Source organism: Maniola jurtina, chromosome 13, assembly GCF_905333055.1.
Source record: "Maniola jurtina chromosome 13, ilManJurt1.1, whole genome shotgun sequence".
NCBI classification, from domain to species: domain Eukaryota; kingdom Metazoa; phylum Arthropoda; class Insecta; order Lepidoptera; family Nymphalidae; genus Maniola; species Maniola jurtina.
The window spans coordinates 11,684,092-11,706,746 of NC_060041.1; the positions used below are offsets into that span (position 1 = coordinate 11,684,092).

General features: G+C 35.5%; 2 protein-coding genes across 4 annotated transcripts; both read left to right on the top strand.

The window, feature by feature from the left end:
• Positions 1 to 1,532: 1,532 nt before the first annotated feature.
• Positions 1,533 to 14,816, top strand: LOC123870937 (43 kDa receptor-associated protein of the synapse homolog). Of its 2 annotated transcripts, none has more exons than XM_045914443.1 (14): positions 1,533 to 1,714; positions 3,110 to 3,190; positions 3,529 to 3,644; positions 4,683 to 4,765; positions 5,276 to 5,433; positions 5,846 to 5,997; positions 6,482 to 6,604; positions 7,271 to 7,454; positions 8,000 to 8,200; positions 9,146 to 9,255; positions 9,400 to 9,580; positions 10,203 to 10,393; positions 10,752 to 10,887; positions 11,315 to 14,816. In XM_045914443.1, exons 3-14 carry the CDS (start codon positions 3,607 to 3,609, stop codon positions 11,408 to 11,410), a joined length of 1,653 nt encoding a protein of 550 aa, XP_045770399.1. In that variant the 5' UTR covers positions 1,533 to 1,714; positions 3,110 to 3,190; positions 3,529 to 3,606; the 3' UTR covers positions 11,411 to 14,816. The 2 variants fall into 2 exon arrangements, with proteins under 2 accessions (XP_045770399.1, XP_045770400.1); XM_045914444.1 differs by having other exon boundaries at positions 5,294 to 5,433.
• A 721-nt stretch (positions 14,817 to 15,537) lies between these two features.
• LOC123870945 (CUE domain-containing protein 2) lies at positions 15,538 to 22,502 on the top strand. 2 transcript variants are annotated; one of them, XM_045914461.1, is made up of 8 exons: positions 15,538 to 15,678; positions 15,808 to 15,978; positions 17,069 to 17,200; positions 17,662 to 17,749; positions 17,877 to 18,006; positions 18,350 to 18,513; positions 18,872 to 19,001; positions 19,417 to 22,502. In XM_045914461.1, the coding sequence occupies exons 2-8, from the start codon at positions 15,813 to 15,815 to the stop codon at positions 19,477 to 19,479; spliced, it is 873 nt and encodes a 290-aa protein (XP_045770417.1). In that variant the 5' UTR covers positions 15,538 to 15,678; positions 15,808 to 15,812; the 3' UTR covers positions 19,480 to 22,502. The 2 variants fall into 2 exon arrangements, with proteins under 2 accessions (XP_045770417.1, XP_045770418.1); XM_045914462.1 differs by having other exon boundaries at positions 15,538 to 15,664.
• Positions 22,503 to 22,655: the final 153 nt, after the last annotated feature.

The following is a 22,655-nucleotide window of genomic DNA, read 5'->3' on the forward strand; positions in this document are numbered from 1 at the left end:
TATGTGCCGATATTAATACTAAGTACCTAACTAATACTATAAGTGCAAAAGTGTGTCAGTCTGTCTTTACTTTACACAGCCCATCCGTTTAACTGATATTGATGAAATCTGGTACAGAGATATAGCCTGTATAAGCTTTTTATCCCGGAAAGTCTTAGTTTGTTTTTGTGTGTGTCGTTCCCCAGGATGCAAGCTATCTCTGTACTTAAACGTCAAAATCAGTTGAATTGAAGAGTCGTGAAAAGCTAACAGACAGATAAACACACATTCGCAATTACATAATTAAGTAAGTAGTGTGGAAATACGGATAATCATGCTAACTGTGGCTATTCAAAAATACTTGTTAAAAGTACCTACCTATTACAATTTTTAGTAGTCAATTTGTCCTGGTAATAAATTAGAAACAATTTCCTACATACGAGTACCGTGACGTTCTAGTTTTAATAATTTTAAGTTAAAGATCAATTGACTATTTACTAATTTACCTAATTACATTTAAGTAAATCGAAATTTTATCAGTCACCTACATTTAAATGAGTTAAAATATTTATAATACTAATGTATCTAAGTAACTTTAATATAAGTAAGCCTTTTATGTTAATAAGAAACAAATATAGTCCGCCTTCCTCAAACCAGAAAAGGAAACCGTGTCGATCACTGTGTTTCGATTTTGTAACAACTTCATACAAAAGTGACAGGCACGGTGTACGAATTCTTTTAGTTGGAAAACAAATGCGTCGTCGATTTGAGATCGACGCATGCGCGGTGCAAGGTTAGAAATGAGATGGAGGGATGCTGTGTAAGAATAGGGAATGAGATGGAGAGGAGTTGTATTTTTAAAATATAGGTACAGGGTTTTTTGAGCGATACGTAAGGCGAAAACGTAAACTATTAGACATGACTAAGGGACCAGAGATTTTAGTTAAAAAGTTATTAGTTAGTAAAAAACGCCATCAAAAGATTTCAGCCACCCAGATCAATGTAGACAAAGTGCTAGACAGATTTTCTTGAAACTTTTATGGGAATAAAATATCCTAGTAGAAAGTTATTACAGCAAGCAATAAATAGCAATCGATACTATCAGGTGCGCAGTTTGCTAGCTTTTCACGGTTCATCCATTTGATCGATTTTGACGGATGCAGAGATACCTAACTATTGCATCCCGGGGATGAACATAGGTTACCGAAATTAGTAAATAAAATTAATAAATAAAACTAATAAAGTTAAAAAAATTGTGCCGAAAAATCAAAAATGTCCCACGGCATTTTTGAAAAACCTAATTTGTACAGTCTCGGAATCTATTTGGTACTTAGCTTGCATCTTGTATACGGGGCCTAGGCTACTTTTCACCACAGAAAATCGAAGAGTTCGCTTGGGATTTTTAAAATACTGTCAGCGTCAGCTAGTGAGGAATTTTCGTATGTGAAAAATGTCAGTAAGTATATTACTTAATATTTTTATTTTTAAGATCCTGACATAATACAAAAAGTTACAAATTTTACCGACTCCATACATTTCTCTGTTCCCCTACACAACATACCAACCAGGGTGTGATCCACTAAGGACACTTGCGCTATAAAATTAACAATAAAATTCTGAAAAACAACCTCGTAAAAACCGATACAACCAAAAAAACGGCCAAAATATTGTGAAAAACGCAGCCAAATGTTTCAGTGATCGAAATCATATTAAACTTTCTTTCTCGCCTATGCAAGTAAGTAACGATTTTTCGTAACCTTTCTTAATCTACTTTAATTCTATTTTTAAACTTGCTGCAGTGTTTAATTAAATTAATATCGAAATTTCATTTCGAATTTGCTATCCTTGTGTAAAAATGCGATGTTTAAAAATGTTATGCTGTAAGTAAATCGAGCGAAACGTTAAAAAAGGTTTTTATTCGATATTTAAAATTATTAAGGTTTTTGTTTTCGCTTTTTTTAATAATTATTTTTATAAGTACATTAATCAAAGATTTAGAGAATAACAAAACTAGTACTTAGGTACATTTTATTAAGTAGCTATTTTTGGTAGGTATAGTATTTTTAAGTTCTCATAGGGGAAGAAAGTTTCATTTACTAAACCTTAACAATAACATTTAACGTTAAGATCTTGAATGTGAAAGTTTAGACTGTTTATAAGGTTCTTAGAGATTAATTAAATTATCATTTATTGTAAGATTTATTGGGTAAAAATCGAAGTTGACCCAATTTCGAGCAAGAATGACATTTACCTCGTAGATGTACTGGTGACCTAGGTCATGAGAGTCCGGGATAATTTATATAGATTCTGTACTGTTAATATTATTGTTCTGCGGTAACATTGTTCTGTGGTACTTAACATTATTAAAATTATGTGTGCAAAATAGTATGAATAGGTCGCTTGTAGAAATACCTACTCCCCTTAGATGAAATACATTCTAAGTGATGTTTATATTAGAATTTGCTTTGAATTAACATTGCCTGGAGTCTGAATACACCTAACTACTTCAATAAGTGTTTCTGTAAATGTAAGGACTTTCGCAAGCCATGGCCTTGCATCCCTACGAGTCGTAGGATGCCACAGGCTACGACTCATTTGCCAGGTCGCCATTCTAGTACCTTGGGAGTTGGGACTTCAACCTCTATCTGTTCTTCCCAACCCGTTAAGTTATGTCGGTTACTCTCTTATACGGATTTCTGATTTAAAGGTCCAGAAACTCCGAGCATATTTCTAGGCATATTTTGCCTGACAAACGCGACGTCGATGTATTCTATGTAACTTTACCACAGATAGTTCTTACTACGGCTTTAACTTTTAACTGTAGGTACATACCTACAGTTGTGGTCATTTAAGAACGATTATTATTTAAATCGTATATCGCGTACCATAAAAAATGAGCTTAATCAGAATTTGATACATATCATGTTTATGCAGTTAAAAATAACTGCGCAAAATCGCTTCTGAAAATTTTGGCGAAAACTTTATTGCAAAAAAAACTCAAAAAATTTATTGCAACTTTTAACCATCACTGCAGTGTTGGGGCACTAGCATAAGCTAGGTAGCTGTAGCCCAGCAATAGGTATCAATTGGGTGCTATTCGCACATACTTTCACGTTGCAATGATTTACAGAATGGCGTGTTAGAAAATGGACGAGAACACACCTAAAATGCCACTAAAGGAAATACATTATTTAGAAATTGTTTGAGTTGGGTGAGTGTAAATTTAAGGTTATTTTTCGTTTTTTGTCCGGCTCGAAGGACCAATTTTCATAATGATTTTAATCAATATTTACTTGCATTATTGAAGTGTAAACGGCTGTTTTAATTAATCAAACCTAGTTTATAGATAGGTATTAGGAAACTTGTGATAATAACTAAACTTAAAAAACTTTTAGCCGATGTAAGATAATATTATGTACTTAGTCAATATATTGGAAGATGTAAGTAAGATATTGGAAGAAATCTTGTGATAATCATAACCGTATTAATAGCTTTAAATAAATACTCTCAATTTATATTCATACATTTTTCTTTTTCCCATATAAATAGATAGTTTTCAAAGTGCGCGAAGAAGAAGACGATATGCACCCCTCCGCCAGGTGACGCTGCCGCTTACACCCGCGGAACATGTCATGGGACTCAATCGAGTCGCGCGACTTCCTCGGGTATGTTAACCAATGATATTAGAAACCAATGATATTAGAAGAAAAATGTTAACTCAGTCATGGGACTCAATAGAGGCGCGTAAATTTCTCGGCTGATATACCCCAATAGACATATTTAAGGGGCGTACCGCGTGGCGCGGCACTGCCGCGTGTCGCGGCTGAAGAGAATATCGTGCAGCGCGCTGCCGCGACGCGCAGTTCAGCTGCAGTTCAGTTGCAGTTCAGTTCGAATGCGTGGGCACCTTTAAGCGTGGTGCGTGGGTACCTTACGTGGTGCGCGAAGAGCATACACCATCATAGCTGACCACTGAATTCTTTGTGTTGATTCACTATGGCATCTCAAGCAGTGATTTATGTGTGGCATCTATATAAGATTGTGTACAATTCTCTATTTTTCAATTATGTCTGTACCTCTTACAGGCTTAGTTTTCTATTTATTTCGAAGGTTTAATTTTTTATATATCACACTAATATTATAAAGGCGAAAGTTTGTATGTGTGTGTGTGTGTGTGTGTGTGTGTGTATGTTTGTTACTCCTTCACGCAAAAACCACTGGACGGATTTGACTGAAATTCAGAATGGAGATAGATAATATCCTGGATTAGCACATAGGCTAATTTTTATCCCGGAAAATCAAAGAGTTCCCACGGGATTTCAAAAAACCTAAATTCACGCGGGCGAAATCGCGGGCATCGGCTAGTACAATATATAAATCTAGAAGTTTACAATAAAACTTAAAGCTAGTCTTATCTAATTACTATACAAGGTTTACTTGATCACCCTAATATTATAAAGGAGAGTTTGTTTGTGTGTGTGTGTTTGTGTGTGTGTGTATGTTTGTTACTCCTTCACGCAAAAACTACTGGACGGATTGGGCTGAAATTTAGAATGGAGATAGATTATACCCTGGATTAGCACATAGGCTACTTTTTATCCCGGAAAATCAAAGAGTTCCCACGGGAATTTTAAAAAACCTACATCCACGCGAACGAAGTCGCGGGCATCAGCTAGTATGATATAATTCATAACTTTTCGTAGCGGGGTGCCGGCGCACCAACTGTCGGCTACGCGGCTGCTCAGCTCCCCTGATCCGTCGCGACATCACATAGAAGATCCACCGGGTAAGACACTAAGGATACAACTACACAAATTGTACCTAATAGAAATGCAGCAGTCCCCGCGATACCTAGATAAAGCTGGAGCCAGTACCCACATGTACCCGAAAAACGTAGAAACCATTGATCGATGAATCCCAAAAAATCCAGCCGGGATTACCCAGTTCTCTAATAAGCTAGAAAAATGTGTTAAAAATCTTTTGAAGAAATATCATAATAATTCAATGTAAAAAAAAAAACAATTAGATTTCCATCATTTGTTTTTTTCTTATCGCACAGCACACTTATTTGTAGGTAAATTCTGTCATAGCTCTTCTTTCCTAAATATGTTGTTCTCACAAACGTTTTAGTCAAAAAGCATTATTATCTTTTGAGGCAGTAGTGCAGTAATCATCAATTTTCGGTGAAAAATTCATTTCAGACTTGAATTTTTATTGCTCTCCGTTTCTCTTTCTTCTTCGAGTTTTTTGTTTGTTTTTCTTCTTCTGCCAAATAGGTGTCCTCGAATTTTTGCAGAACTGTTTCCGTTCTCAGAGGAGTACCCGACGGAAGGGCGCAATGGTGCGATCCGCTGGGGCTCCCGCTTCGGCCCGGCGCACCGGCCCTCTGCCGGCGTGCTCGAGTGCTTCCGCGTCTGCAGATCGCGCATCGACCAATATCTTGCCAGGAGAAAGGTGACTGTACTCTCATTCCTTTAACGGCAACGATCTCTATACTTTAAGTAATATACCTATGTTCTTGGTAACGAAATGTTTCGAAGAATTTTCAATACCTAGTTGATACTTGATATTGTTTGCGCAGTATCAGTTCATCCGACACCTTTCTTGCTTCTTTTCATGCTTCGTTCATCCATATATTCCCAGAGAGGACGAATTGTTGTGCAACCAATAAATGATATTCTCACAGCATGATTCACTTATGACAGACATAAGAAGCAGCTATTAGTGAAGCCAGGAAGTAAATTAACAAAAACTTTAAGGACATAACGATCAAGCCTTACGGAGTACACCAAGGATCTTTCCAAAAGCCAACGACGAAGTGAAATCCATTACTTGTCCAAAAAAATCTGATAACTTTATTATCCAGATCGAGCGTGGAGTCCGTCTGTACGGGCAGAACGAGCAACGCTTGGCGGTGAAGGTGTGGCTGTCAGCACTCCGCGGCGTGCGACATCGGAGCGACAAGTTCGCTTTGTTAGGACATCTCTATCAGGCTTACATGGACTTTGGGAAATACAGGTAAGGGATAAAATGGATGTTGGACAGTACAGGTAAGCTGGACTTTAGAAAATAGAGGTAAGGGCTAAGAAGTATTCTGGACATAAGAAAATGACGATAAGTAAGGTAGACTGCAGAATACTTGAAGTCAGTGAACTTAGAGGTAATGACAATATGCGCAAATAGTTATAATTTTAGGGCTTAAGAAATGAAGTAAGCAAGACTGATAAAAAGTGTAAGACGGTCATTGAGAATTAAGAGGATGAAGTAAAGATTTTCTCATGCAAAAAGAAAATCCATTTCAATGTCCATGCCAACTTATAACAGTAATTTTTGACTATGTAACCATATTGTACAGTTAGAAACTGCATATTAAGTGCAATGATATATACATTTATAGTATATTATACCATATTCTAGTAAATAAACACTTCTTATTCTTAATCTTATTATTTTAGCTTGAATGAATTGTACATTTATTCATTTTGATCCTGTATGGTTCCAGAGAATCTCTGGAATTCGCGAACAGACAGCTTGGCATATCCGAGGAGCTGGACTCGGCTCCAATGAGAGCTGAGGCTTATCTCAACCTTGCTCGCACTCATCAGACCTTGGGAGGACTTGACAGGTATTTACGATACTGTTTTCTTTATTTTAAAACGGGTCAGGCAAGTGTAAAAGGCAAAGAACTACCGGGACGTCAATCTTGGCAGTTTTAGACTTGCCACTAAAAAGAGTCTTTTAACCGTTCTCATAAGAGTAGAGGAATTTTCTGTATAATGTATAATAATGGCTTCAAAAACCGAAGAAGATATTTGATCCACATTTTGCGTATAAATTTTATCGAATAAGACTAGACCATATTATATCTTACAATTTTATGGGCAAATGTGGGTAGATATATAATAATGGGGAAAATGCCAAGCATTCTATGAACTATATGGGCTACTTAGTTAAAATTTATTGCTGCTGTAATTTTAATAAATTCCATTACTTATTTATCAAATCTTCTGGCGTTTTTTCTTCTTCAAAGCCAAATAAGTATTAAATTCTGTAGTCGCTTTCTATATTGAATTTTCTGGAACATTATGAATTCTTTATTAAATCCTAGGGATACCTACTTAACTAAATTACACACGAACAACTTGCACAACTTAACAATTTGCACACCAGGACCTGGTAGTATGCGTAAAGTGATAAACTTTTATGTAAAATCTACTTGTACCTTACCCACATTCCAGCGAATAAACCATTAGTTACTTATCTATTACTATTTAAGTAAACTTTTTCTCAGAGCTCTTTCCTACGCTCGTCACGCTTTATACAACGACTGTGGCGGCGGCTCCACGGCAGGATGTGTACATCTCACAGTTGCTGCAGTGAGCTTGGAGCTAGGAGCCTTCTCCAAGGCGATGGATGGCTTTCAGAAGGCTTTAGCCGTGGCTCAGGCGCAGAATGATAACACGCTCTTATTACAGGTAATGAATCTCTTTCGACTTTACCTCTTCCACTTTCTTTAATTTTTATTATATCCTCTACCCTAAGGTTGCCTGGAAGAGATCGCTATTTTAGCGATAAGGCCGCCTATTGTACAAAAATCTTTTTGTTACTTATTCTACTTCTTTTGGTGTACAATAAAGAACATTTTACTTTTTATTGCCAGAATTTTTGAGATCCTGAGATTAAAAGACTTTCCACAGTTTGAATTCCATTTCTTCTAAGGTTTTGTTATGATCCTGGGGTTTGTAAGATAAGAAGGTAGGTCTGCTTTTAAATTACCACTTACCAGTGATTAAGAAATTCGTTTTCTCGTCGATTTGTTGACTACTGATATTATAAATGCGAAAGTGTGTTTATTTGTTGGTTTGTTGCTACAGAGCAACCTTATTTTTACCTGGATATAGTTGAAGACCTGGAGAGTGACAAGTGAAAAGTCCCCACGGGATTTTTGAAAATCTAAATCTACGCGGACGAAGTCGCGGGCATCAGCTGGTTGTAATTAAAAATGTGTGTCTTTTGTCAGGTGTACGTCGGTCTGTCAGAACTATGGCGACGTCTCCGCGATACTGAACGCGCAGTGGCTTGCGCTGCTCGCGCATGCGATCTCGGCCGCGGTCCACGATCAACTGACCTCAACACGCGGCATCATCGCACCGCATTATTGCAAATGGCGGCTGCATTGCGCGCGAGAGGCGAGCTAGGAGATGCGCATGATTATTGTAATGTAAGTACCTTGGTACTGAAGTTCATCTCGAAAGTTGATATAAAATATTGAAACTCGTTACCGTGCTGTCCAGATACTTTGAACTAGTGGCACACTGTACATCTTCATTGAGGTCTTCATATAACGAACAGTAGTCGGTAAAACAGTCGCAGGCAGTTGATCAAACAGTCGCAGTCAGTACTTAGTAGGTACGTCAGAAAGTCGGTGGCAGTCGGTTAAGATAGAAGCAGTCAGTCCGTCATACGGCTCCAAGGGATTCAGCAAAATGATTTGAGTTCGTGCAACGATAGTTTGGCATTCGGTAAATGAATTGCGTGCTGTATGTTTGTCCACGGCGAATGTTCTATGTTTGGCGAATTTTCAAATAGGTAGGCATGTCTGGCAACTCAGCCTGCCGGCAGACTCGGCATTCTGTGAAAGTCAATATTTCTCCTTGTGGTGTATAGACCTAGCCCCGAAAAACAATGAGTTCACACGGGATTTTTAAAAAGCCGATATCCACGCTTTATATGCCGAATCCCGATAGTGGAGCCAAACCATAAAGGATCAGTCGATCAGTATCTATATTGTCTATTGTCTATGACTATGTTACCCAAAGGAATCCCCGATGAAACGTTATAATTTCTATAGGGAAAACTGTTTTGCGGGGGATTTCCCTATTAAAATAAATTACAATGTTTGCCAGACTTGAGCGACGAAAAACGTTAGAAACCGTTGCGGCGCCGCTGTTGCGTCTGTTGTTCGCGGTGGTAGGTACAGTCAAGGAGAAAACATACAATCAATTTTTTTTAATATTATATGTAGTTTTATATGTTGACCTATGATGTTTGACAGAACCTAAATATTTTTTGATAATTGTTTATTTAATACGAATTAAATTACTAAAAATCAAACAGTTCATTAATATTAATTATTGATAAAAATTAAACATGATTTTTTTTTCAGGAAGCGCTACGCTTAGCAGCCGTGGCGGGTGACCAGGGTTGCTATGTGCGCGCCGTGAGGATTTCTGGCGATGTTTATAGAAGAAAATGCGATTACGGAAAGGCACTTAGGTAAGGCTGATCTGGAACTTCTGAGATAGAGGAAGGACTTTGGGACCTCACACATATAAACACACACACACACACACACAAACACACACACACATACACAGAGAGTTAAATAGCATGAATACAGTTTTATTAAACTTGTTTTAGAAACTACGAAGTGGCAATGGGAGCTACGCAGACGCTTGGAGATCGTTTAGCTCAAATGGAAGCAATGGATGGAGCGGCGAGATGCTTAGAGGCGTTGAGACTGCAAGGACGCATATGTAACTGTCGACCATTGGAGTTCAACACACGGCTCTTAGAGGTCGCTACATCCGTTGGTTCGAAGGTTTGTAATGTTTTTAATTAAAGAGAATTAATTTATTTTTGAATGTGATCCAAAGTAGTTGTACTTATTGTACGAGTACTCGTAAGTATGTAGGTACGTAACAAATATTGTAAAAGTACATAAGTACTATTTGGGCGTGATGAATTATGCTTTCCAAATAATGCGCCAAAACTAGCTATCCGTCTATTTTTCACTTTCATTTGCTATCTATACATATAATAAAATTGTAGAAAAGTGGTGTCTGTACAATGGAAATATATAAAAAAAAAGTAGCAGCGGTTGTTATTATATCGATGCCGAACCCGAAATTGTAATTAAATTCTTTTTTGTATGTTTGTCTGTTTGTCTGTGTGTTTGTGCACGCTAATATCAGAAACGGCTTATTCGATTTAGATACAGTTTTCACTAATATATTGTAGTAAGCTTCACTTAACATTTAGTGTTTATTTTATGTCAATCGGTTCATAAATAAAAAAGTTTTGTCAATTTAAAGAATCACGCTGCCCGAAAAGTCACTATTCCACGCGAACGAAGTCGCGGGCACAGCTAGTATCTAAATATTTCTATTCAACCTTAAAATAATCTAGGTACTACCTACTTAAAAGTATATTTTCACGCGTAGATGCTAGTACGTCGTGTCAGACTTCGCCTGGCAGAAATCTACACAGCTTTGGGGGACAACAACGCAGCGGCCAGACAGAAGCGCGCGGCTGGTGCCTGGGCTGCACCAACCTGCGCCAGGTGCAGAGAACCGCTTGCCGAACGAGCGGAGCCGCTCGCTTCGCTGCCTTGCGCACATATTGTGCACCACGCGTAAGTTGTAAAGTTCTTCTAGTGGGACGCTTCGCCCGTGACTAGTCACCACCCTACCGGCAAAGCCGTAACACCAAGCGATTTAACCTTCTGGTATGAATATGATGCCGTGTAGAAACCAAAGGGGTATGGGTTTAATAAAAACTGCCATACCCCTTCCAGGTTAGCCTGCTTCCATCTTAATCTGTAGCCTATATACGTCCCCGAGATGTAAGCTAACTCTGTACCAAATTTCATCAAAATCGGTTCAGCGGTTGAGCCGTGAAAACATAGCTAACAGACAGACAGACAGACACACTTTCGTATTTATAATATTAAGTATGGAAGTATAGATAGTATGGATTTTCGTCTCACCCAGCTGCATGCCCGAGTCATGGTCGCGGCGCTCGACACGTAGCTCTGGAGGCGCAGAGTGTCTGGAGTGTGCCTCGCCCCGAGCGCCGCGCGTACCACCACCAGCTCCTCCCGCGCCTAGAAGCTTACCGTCACAAGTGGTAAGTAAGGGTATACAGGGTGTAACCAGAACGGTAGAAAAAACTTAGCGTTATGATTACACAATCCAATGCCAATAACCATTTATTTGCTTGTCTCGTAGTTTTAGTGATTTAGTAGTTTTCAAATGCACAAGGTATAGCGTGCTAAATTCGAGTCAACGCCCCACCTACGACGCGGAGTTTATTTCGAACGACCCATTCACGTAACATTCGTTGACCTCAGCGTCAGTCAAATGTTTTATTTGCAATATATTCTGAACTTTTAAAAAATACAGGACCTTTTAAGATTTTTTTCGTAGTTTTTTAAGGTGTCTTATTAGGTCAATATATAGTTAATTAAAACATGCCCTCTTTTGCTTAAATTACTTTCAATATAACTAGAATTACTTTCAGATAATTTTATACTTGAAATTGTCGCACTTTTCAGGATTTCCCATTTGGCACACCACCAACCTTGCGCGAGTCAGATTTGAACTCTGTACTCTCCGACCACAGCAGCCAGCAAGCCACGTCCAGCGTTTAATTTAATTTGAACTCTATTTTTATAAAAACAAAGGTCTTATTCTTTTACTTACTATTTCCCTAATTGATCCTCACAGTAGGTAGTTAGCTACTCTATACAAATTGAAAATACGCTTAATAAGACAGTCACCAGGAGACGTAATATTTTTTTATTTATTAGATTGTTTGTCACACACGTTATAAAACTTGTAAATATCTGCTGACAATCGTTTTTCAGACTACAAAATATACGTCTTTAGTATTTCTTTATTTCAATCTACACAATCATGTTTAACTATACTACCTAATTTAGCCTTCTAACTGGATGCCACTGATTTTTAATCTTCTCTCTCTGTCTTTACGACGTATTTATTCCTCATTGCTCAGGGCCGTGACATCTTCAAGTTAATCACATAATGAAAGGGGTTTTTGGATAATAATACGTTGGGTTTACACAGATCCTTCCACATTGACTCAACAAAAAGTATGGGATTTCAACTATTTTTATCAGATGTTGGTGTAAATTACTGGGACCTACGGTTTCACCTGCTCTTCGAGACACGGGGCAAATGTAAAGCTTCAAAGTTGGTCACCCATCCAGTTACTGCCTTGGGTCAACGTTGCCAAGCCAGCGCAAAATATGCACTGCCGCAACTAGGCCCATGCTCCTCAACGTTTCATCCTCTGCATATCACGTATGTCGTATATGTTAGGCTGAAGAAGTACCTAGTCATCTAGATAATATTATTACTAAACTGTTGCGATGATGTTGATAAAAGCGTCGACATAAGTAGAAAATGGACGCCTGAAAGGATTTGCAATGTCTTAATAAGATTTTTAAATATAGGAAAAAAGAATATTTTGAAAAAATTGTTATTTATTAATTTTTAATTTATTAATATATGTAATTTGTATATGATAATAAATGTTTTTGCGAAAAGTGATATGGGAAAATATGTGACGAAAATGAAAAATATACCTAATATAAATATTAAAAAGGAAGGAAATGTCCATATCTATTAAATTTGTGTTTAAAAAATAAGATTTAAAATACCTACGCTTTATCGAAATAACTATTTTATTCTGATGAAATGTTGATGTCACAGATATTATAATGTATTATTATGTATTTGTCGTATACATGTCGTAATTTAAGATAGTATAAATGTATATTTAATGTTAGGTTTTGTGAAATTTAATGACGCTTGTATCGTGATATATATATGTTGCTACTAATAATATAATTGAATTACGTTGTAGTTATATCGTAAACCATCGAGTTTTCGAATGCTTATCAAAAGCAAACAAAATGAAAATTTACTTTAAATTAATAAACTACTATAAGTTGTTTGCATTACAACAGTAGTTAAAATAAAGTAGGTGAATATTTTGTATTTTATTAAAAACTTAAACACACATTAAGCAAATTTTGAAGTTAAAAAATATATTTTATACCTACTTCGTAATAAAATAAACATCTCGAAGAAAGATAAATATTTGAAACCACGAACTGCCAACCCATTTCTTGTGGTCAATTAAGAAAATAAAATTTAAAATAATAAAGGTACTTATAGAAAAGCACTGGTTTTGTAAACACTTAAAAGTTGTTGAAGATAAACTAGGTAGGTACCTACATCAATGCACATAAAATGAAAGTTCCGTTTTTAGTTGAAAAATATTATTTTCATACCTATTTATTCATTGGTAGACAAGTAAACAAGTACGAAATTAAGATATTACATGAAACTCTCATAAATCAAATTACCTAATTACATTCAAGTAGAATTTCATATTTCACGATAGTTTTTTTTTTGCATACTTGTATAACTTTTGTATAAAATATTTTTACTTGGATAATTTTGTTAAATAAGTGATAATTAATTACTATCTAAACAAAAATACTTAAAGCATTTATTGTTAAAGTAACATACAGAGATAACTTAAATATGAATGTCGCACATAATATTAAAAGAAAAAATATTTGAATTGAATAGTGATATTAATAAGAGGTATAAAAATAGATAGAAGGCAATATTGAATTTAATTTATTCTTGTAAAAAATATACTTATATTTAATAAAAATCTTCTTATTATATTGTGTAAAACAGTATTTCTTAAAACTTCTACTGCTTACACTTAGTTAAAATAAATCTCACTGTTTATAGAAACTCGACTTATGGCATGTTGCCCGATGAGAAGGTAAAGCAATAAAAGAAAATATATACCTCATAAGTAGTAGTTATTTTCTGTCTATGATGAATATTATTTCAGTGTCAATAAAACATTTTTTGTGAAAGTATGAAATATGAATGGAAGTTAAAATAGCTGATTAATTTATAATAGAATTTATGTATATTATTTCAAAAATAAATTATGTATTTTTTCTTGCACCCTATATAGTTCATATTTTTTTTTTTCAAATTCTACACTTCTATTAGATAGAAATGTTTTAACAGTCATTAACAATTATAATTTAATGTAACAGTATTTATTATATTACGTTTTATTTTAATATCTCAATACATACTTAATTATATACTTATAACGAAATTAATATTTTGCCTGTGTAAAACACTCATGTGTTAAAATTATATTTCAATTTTGTAGTGTATATCTTTAGTATTTTGACACTTATAATTTAATTGATAAAATCTATCTCAACGTTATTCTACTAATAAATCTATAAAAACAAAGTACTATTTAATAGTAAAATGAACTGTAAATATATAATCTAAATTCTACTTATATAATTAATGTGTACCTGAAAAACTCCTCGAAAATAATGTAATACCATTAATAAATAATTTGATTTTTCATCGTGTATAAAATCACGTAATAACTTGGATAGTTAAGTTTCATAACATTAGACTATTATTCTAATGGCATACTTGCCTTTTTCTTTAATCTCTCTTGTTTGTTTCAAATTCCCATACAAGTTGTAACATTACCAAATACTTATCTTTGATAACGCATACACTTTGAATTGTAGTGTGCACTAATGGCGTAGACTTGTGTCTCGTACCTATAATAATAATCTATAATAATTTTGACAATGCGCTCATTTTCATCGGTTTTTAATTTTTTTATTATTTTTATGAAATTCCCCACTGCGTCCTTTTTGTAATTTAAAATGATGACGCTTAAATAGAATTTAAAACTGAGATGAAAATTAAGGGTATTTATTTTATCCCACTGTCATTATAGATTAATGTAATGAATTTCGAGAAAAATATTACTTGCTATTAATAAAACATGTTACTAAATATTAACAATTCACTAAGTCCACCACATACCAGAAAAAAAGAAATTGTTATATAATAAAACATGTAGTTGTGATTTTGGCGTTGTGTTTATCTATCATTTTAGATAAAAATATGTAAGAGTATAAAATATAATTATTGTTCGTTATATTTTAAATTTTAATTGAAAATATATGAATAGAAAACCCATGAAGTATGTTTTATTTAATTTCCATCAGAAATATCACTATCCTTTTAATATTTTTTCTGAATCATCAGAAATAGCTCTGTCACTGTAGTGCACTTTAAAATCTGTATTTGAATTGATCACGCACAGTAAAATATCGATATTTTATTTAGATTTTATTCTATTTTTAATGGCTAGCTGTTTTTATTAAAGGTCTTCAATTCTATTTTAGTCACCTTAAATAGAAAGCTCTCAATTCGGTGCGTACTTTATAATTTCAAACTAATAAAGACATAAAATCAAATGTTTTAAATAATTTTGTACAACATATTAAAGTCCCATATAATTATATTAATTAAGTTACTTGAAATCGAATAAGGAAGAATAATGAACGAAAAAATACATACGAAATTTAATTAAATTATTGTCTTTGGTACGCGACTGTACTGCGTTTGAAATTGGCGCCAAAATTACGTCTACCCATACTCCATTTCACGCGCGTCTCGTCTAATGTAAAATATTTGTAGACCTGTCCGTCATAACTTCTGAGTTCCACTTTAAAAAATACTAAATGAAAAAATAACTTACAAAAGATGTTCAAATTATTTTAACCCGATAATTAATTGACTATTTTTATAATTAATTAATTTAATTTCGTAGTTATGCACAAAATATGCAATATTTGACTTGAGCGGATAAGTTGCCATACTACAAAATAATAATAAGTTGTTTATAAAAAAACTATCATTTGTATTGATTTTCCGTCGCTTTTCTCGCTATTGAGTTTTTCTACTGAAAATCAATTAATTTACTAATAAACTTACCTTCCAATATTCGTTATAAGTTAAAGGTATTACAAACTAAGTGAGTTTTGCTTTCAAAGTGCTTTTTGTGTACATTTTGCTTTGTTTATCGACCCGTAACGGAGAGAAAGAAATTGTGAATTTTAACAAGTATTTTCTAGTTTTTACTAAGAAAGTTGATGAGTTTCAGGTAATATGAGTGCCATAGCGCAGCAAGAGTGCCATGTTAAGGAGAGTTTATTTCAGTTTATTAAGAAAAACATCCCTTCTGCGGACGTGAGTGCTATAGACGACATTGTACTCTCGTATGTAATTTCCATCCTAGAGGAGGCTTCCCAGGACCCATGCTTTGATGTAGAAGGTAAGATTTAGAATCAGATTCAATATAAACCTAAATTTCATCGTATTCTCTCAATATTGATGCTAGAATGTCGGAAATAAGTATCTGTTTGTAGTACAATGAAGTACCTATACTTCGTTTTTTGCTATTGGATTAATTTTCCAAGTACCGAGCTGATCCGGTAGGATATTTGTCTACCAACTCAGGATATTTATGTAGCTTAGACTGTCACTTATACTTAATAGTCAAAATATGGAGTGGAGCACATCATTAATATAAAGTAAACTATTACTCTTATTTGTTAAGTAAGCTTTGCTTTAAGTTTTTAGTGTTGAATTTAGATAACTTACAACTTTTACAGGGTATGTAAAAATCCTTATACCTAATTGGGTTACTATGCAGTTAATTTCTGAAATAAGATTATTAAACTAAAGAAGTGTAATATTATAATTGCAGACTCTTGCGCTTCTCTTAGCATAGGCTCGATGTATCCTCTAGCAATTTCTCTGCAGTTTGCTGTCTTCTCTAAATGTCACTTCTCTCAAAATGCCTAAGTTGATTCCCTATTATTTTACTACAAGATGATGCCAGCGACTTTATTCACATGGATTTAGGTTTTTAAAAATCCCATAGGAAATAAAAAGTAGCCTATTTTCATCTCCGGTATGCAAGCTATTTCTGTACCAAATTTCATCAAAATCGGTTAAATAAATGAGCTGGGAAAAGTTAGCAAACAGACAGACACACTTTCGCATTTATGGTATGAGTATGAATTAGAATTTGTTATGGTAAGTAATTAAGTAGGTGTGTAGCAAGTATGTAGATGTAGTTAAACTGAAATGTAATTCAAGATCAAAATATGTAAACAAAGAATTGTCACCATTAATGTGACGATTCAGGGGTACTCAACTTTTTTCTAGAAAGTAATTATAATCCTATATTTTGATTCATAACATAAAAAATTTAAATTTTTATTAACTTTATATTTTGATAGTTCTCTAAATATTCAATAGTTCTCTATATGAGATTCACTCTCTGATTTGGCTTCTGAATGACAATATGATATTATGGTTTTCAGTGTTTAGAAATCTCACTTCGAAAATTGTTGTAGGTTTCATAGAAATGATGGCAGCGTACATCCCCAAGTTTGCGAGCATCGACCCTGGTCTGGTTTGCTCCTGGGTCCTGGAGCTAGAAGCGGAGCTGTCGCGGAGAGACGTGTCTGATACTATGTCCAATCATGGTAAGGCACTCTCATCTGCAATCTCTTCACTTAACGTCAGTGTGCCTAGTGGGAGATTTTTAACCTATTTGATCGCGTAAAAGTTAACTGCGTTTTGTATGGAATTGAAACAGCGCCATCTTCTTGTCACTAGATGGCGCTGTTTCAATTCCATACAAAACGCAGTTAACTTTTACGCGATCGAATAGGTTAAAAATCTCCCACTAGGCACACAGGGCACACTTGCAGAGAGAGAGAGGGAGCTAGAGCACATTTTTTCTTATTCAATAGTAAGTTAGTACTTGACATTATTTCATCTAGTGCTGAGTGATGATGATAACATAACATTCTCAATGAGTTTGATCCTGGGCACACACCTTTGCCTTTTCTGAGTTATGCCCATTAACTATCACTTGCTTGCACAAGAAAAACATTGTAAGGAAACAGCTTGCGCTTGAGATGATATTATTGTATTGTTTCAGATGATTCGGCAGGTAGTGACAAAATCAGCCTCACTCTGCAGAACCTCAGCGAGATGTTGCCGATCCAATCCGTTACCAAGAACAATCGGTGAGACATTCAAATTATTTAGGCTCAGATCAGACGACGCAAAAGTACGGTCAGTTGACACATAGAACAAATATATAGTCCTTTTTCCAAATCTAAGCATTATAGATGAATTTTTGTCCATTTCTAGCTCACACTCCAACTCGGAGAACTCGGAAAGCTCGGAGACTACGGAGCGTCGTTCCCTGCTGGACGGGGAGGAGTACGCCGAGCAGTGCCGCGCTCTGCACGAGATGTTTCCCAACACTTGCGCTATGGAGGTGCGACCTTTTATATGCGGTTTTTGACAGGAAACCTATTAGTAGTTTTAACTCCTGGAGACCTCGGAGACTACAGAGCGTCGTTCGCTACTGAACAGAGAAGAGTACGCCGAGCAGTGCGGCGCTCTGAACAAGATGCTCCCCAACATGTGGGTGAGGTGCGCCATATATTTATCGTAAGTAACGGAAGGGAAACTGTCAATAATTTTCGCGAATCCTTACATATTTTTTACAAAAACCTCATTTTTTTAAGTATGAAGTGTTTGCAGTCCAAATGAAGCTCGTCGCCTAAAATAATGTAAAACAACTAACTCAATCAGTTTAACGTATAGAATGTTTCCAGATAAAGCACTGCGTGTCCATCGCTTGCGGGGACGCGGAGCGCGCGGCCGCCACGTTGCTGCATCGACGCGAGCACGGACAAGCGCTTTCCGCGGCTGCCTTACACGCTGCCGCCAAGCAGCCCGCTTGTGATGACCAGGAGCTGAAGAGCCGTATTATTGCGAGGTGAGTGACAGTATATAAAGATTAAAGGCCTTCACATGCACTAGAGGCGCTACAATAACGAAGAATTTATGTATGAAAAGATGCATTTTCACCCAAGTTCTTACTAACAAATTAGATGGCGCTGTACAAAGCTATATCACGCTAAAAAAAATAATTGTAGTATTGTCACCAGGCATAACCGAGATGATCTTCCTTGAATATCCTTCCTTAATTTTAAAAGTGATGCCAACACTCAGGGTTTGTCTGAGGAACAAAGTTGTGAAATTCTTGAACAATTCTCCAACATATATCCGAAAGATCAGGGTCCTAGGCAGGTGATATTGTGGCGGTGTTGTTAACTGACTGACTGACTTTCCAGATATTCGTACGTGGACAAGAACTCAGATACAAAGGAGCACAAGCCGCTGGCGCCCAAGATCGAGCCCAAGAAGCTGGTACGATACCGGGATAACAAGATCGTCTCGCTCAAGGGGGAGCGTTATACTGAGGTGGGACTTGATACTTTTTTGTTTTATTCAGATACAAGTTAGCCCTTAATTGCAATCTCACTGGTGTGATAATGCAGTCTAAGATAAAAGAGGGTAACCTGAAAGGGGTATGGCATTTTTTATTAAACCCACACCCCTATTGGATTTTGCACGGCATCTTACTGGGACGCTAAATCGCTTAGCAGCACGGCTTTGCTAGTAGGGTGGTAACTAACAACGGCAAAGATATAATAATCTATACTGTTTGTTTGTTCGTCTGCTTGCTTTTGATGGCCCATGTGATTAACCGACTTAGACGATTGGGTCAGAGTAAGAGATAGTTTACATCCCAGAGACCGAGCATCCTTCTTTTTATCCCAGCAAATCAAAAAAGTAAAAAACTAGTAACAAGTACAATGATCAATTCCTCCCTTAGGTGCCGAAGTCCGGAATCGACGAGGAACATTTAAAAAAGCCGAAGAAACAGCATTGCCCTTAACCATTAAAACCACGTCAGTACGGTGGAAAAGCGGACCCGCGTCCCGCACATATTTCCCTTCTAACTTTACTCGTCCCCTCCCTTGCGCGCCCTCCCGCGCGCGGCTACCCCACACACGCGTGCAAATATCCGCGTGCGCGTGAATACCTAGACGTTAAATGTGTAGATGTTAGACTTACGTGCGAAAGCTCGAGTAGGATACGTAAAAATGTCACTTATATGCGAATGGAGTCAGCTACACCAACAAATCTGACGTATGCGCACGAATACTTAGCCAGTAAACGAACAAAAGAAATGTTTGTACACATACCCAAAGTGAAGTATTCGGCAGAATACTTAGATAGAATATGGTGTTTAGTGACATGCATGTGCGAATGTTTGTCTAAGACACGCGCAACACTGTCAAGTTCGCATAAATACCTAGTTAATTATTACGCCGAAGTGTCAACTGGGCGGGATTATATTAGTAAGATTTACGTAATTTTCGCGTTTACGCGTCAATACTTAAAAGTAGACATAGGAACAAATTCGCGCGAATACCCAACTCGCGTTGTAAACAATTCTAATTGTAGGGATAGCAAAATGGTTCGGCCATTGACGTGGGTCTCAGGTGGCTCGGTGGTGTCAGGTAGCAAAGCGCAAATTTCGCGCGTGTGTTGCGGTTTTCGCGTCTTCACTAAAGGCGGGCGCGCATTGATTCGTGTTAGTGTTAGTGTAGTTACCGCGCGTGATTCGCACTTTTTTTACGCGGCGATTTTTTTAACCGCTTTTTCCAGTACTGATTTTTTGAATGAGTTTACAGACTCGCCTCGACATAGGTGTGTTCATAGTCAGTTATTTTATTTGATTCGCGTATTTATCGTTAAGTTTAGACTCTCTTTAAGGCAGCTCAGTATTATTTACACTAGCGACACTATGGCATCACATTGTTGTAACATTATAGGGATGAAAAAATGTGTTCAATTTGATAGGGAATTTCTAGGAACAAATTTTTCGAGAGTGGGCGATGCCATAGACGGTGGTCGAATGTGTACGTGCGACTTAGATAGCGGAGCGCTAAAATGTCCCCCGATTTGTGATCGCCAAGTCGTGAGCGATTTTAGCGCACTAAAAAATCTATTCCCTATAGTTTTAAGTGTAACTTTTACACCTGTGATTTTTAACTGTTATAATTTTATTGGAAATGTGATTTGTATAATAGTTTGGTCGTTTTTATACTCGTCTGTGATTTTAATGCCATTGACTATTAATATAGTTTACCCTCTAAGCGGTTATAATTTAAATTTAGGTTTTTTATCACTATTATTATTATTAATAGAATTTATTATTATAATCTGTTACCAGTGTGCGTGTGCGCACTAAACTGTGATGGTTTTTTTAATAGTTTATGGATATTTGTTAGTGATTTGAGGAAACTATTTTTCAGAACTGGATCCGTATATTATCCGTATATTGGCCAGTTTATTTGCCCGAACTCAAATCATTTGGCGAATCTGGATAGTGGAGTCGTACCATTAAACTGATCGTATGGTTTTGCTTTCATAAAGATTCGTGTCTGAAAAAAAATCACTAACATTTATCACGAACTAGACTTTTTGAATAGACTGATCTATTAAGACGATCTCATTGAATGAGGGTTAATCATTGACATAAAATAAACACAAAATATCCTGCGTTTCTTAGCATAAATTATTATATGTCTTAGACATGTCCAAGATATTTACCTATGTTTTGTCGAAATTTCATCCAAATCTGTTTAGTTGTTTAGGAGAGCTGGACAAAAATGTATGAAGATACCGTGAGATCGTGGATTTTCGTTTTTATTTTACGTCAATGGATAGATAGTATTATTTTTTCTATTTAATCTTTATTCTCTTCTCGGCACAGCTGAGTTTATTACTCTATTTAATTTTAAATCTGTCTAATGCCTCTGCTGTTAGAAAAAAATAGAGATAAAAAATAACTGACAAAAGTCTTTTTCAATTGCGTCAGGTTTCGTTCAGAAAACCATTATGTACCTATATTATTAATACGTTTTTATTTTCATATCTTCTTCTCTGCATCGTATTCCTAATTGCTGAGGGTCGTGACCCTTTCCCATAAATCTCATTATTAGAGATGATTTTATAAACTATTTTTTTAATATACTTAGATATAATCGTTTAATTTGGAGAAGAAAAAGCTTGTCTATTGAATGTTATAACAGCAGGGGATTTTATCATTTGACTTAAAATTTATTTGAAAAAAAAGCGAAGCCAAAATCGGTGCTTTAAAATTAAAAATTAAATGCCAAACACATTAGGTAATTTATAAAAAAAATGAATCTCTATTCCTCTTGCCGAGTTGCATATCTAGAGTTATAAAATAATTATAAATTGTTTTGAGTTGTGTAGGACCTTGTCCGTTGAGCCAATTTTGTAGGAGTCACAGACTCAAAAAAAAAAAAAGAGTAACCAAAAAAAGAAACACTTGTATAAGTTTATCCGCCTTTAAATCTCTTTAATATTTTGAATCTTTGTTTGTTTCATTTGATCTGATTTTTGTGCCTATTTTTCCAGGTTAAAATGTTTTTAAAAAATTGACCTTTAAAATAAAGGGATGGCAACATTGGTACAATTTTGAAAGCATTTTTTGATAATTAATTAAAATAATTTTATTTTACTATCTTGACAGGCTTATTAGCATTTATTGTTAAGTATAAGTACCGAAGGTATTTTTTATATTGACAGTTTCTACCATTTCGTACCATGCTGAAGAAAATTTGGTACCAGTGTTGCCAGAATCGGCATCGAAATCACAGATGAAATTAAAAAGGAGCTGAACGCTTTAGTATCGCCGCATTTATTTTCTACTTATTTTTGATTAATTATTATTGTAATAATTTCGTATTATTAAGTTAATTAGTAAATTAATTATTATTAATGTTAATTGTAAGTGTAGTTATGCGAGGATCGCGCACTTGATGTCATATCCAATTCGATGTGAACAATACAATGTATCAATATATCGTTGAATAACCCTAACTTTTGTTTTACTTAAGCCTTATCTCTTACGCAATTACCATTTTTGCTCATCACCCTTCCATTTTCGGTTTCGGGCGAACAACGATGCTATAAAAAATTATGGTATTTTTAATTTTTATCTACTTTTAGGGTTCCATGCTTCAAAAGGAAAAA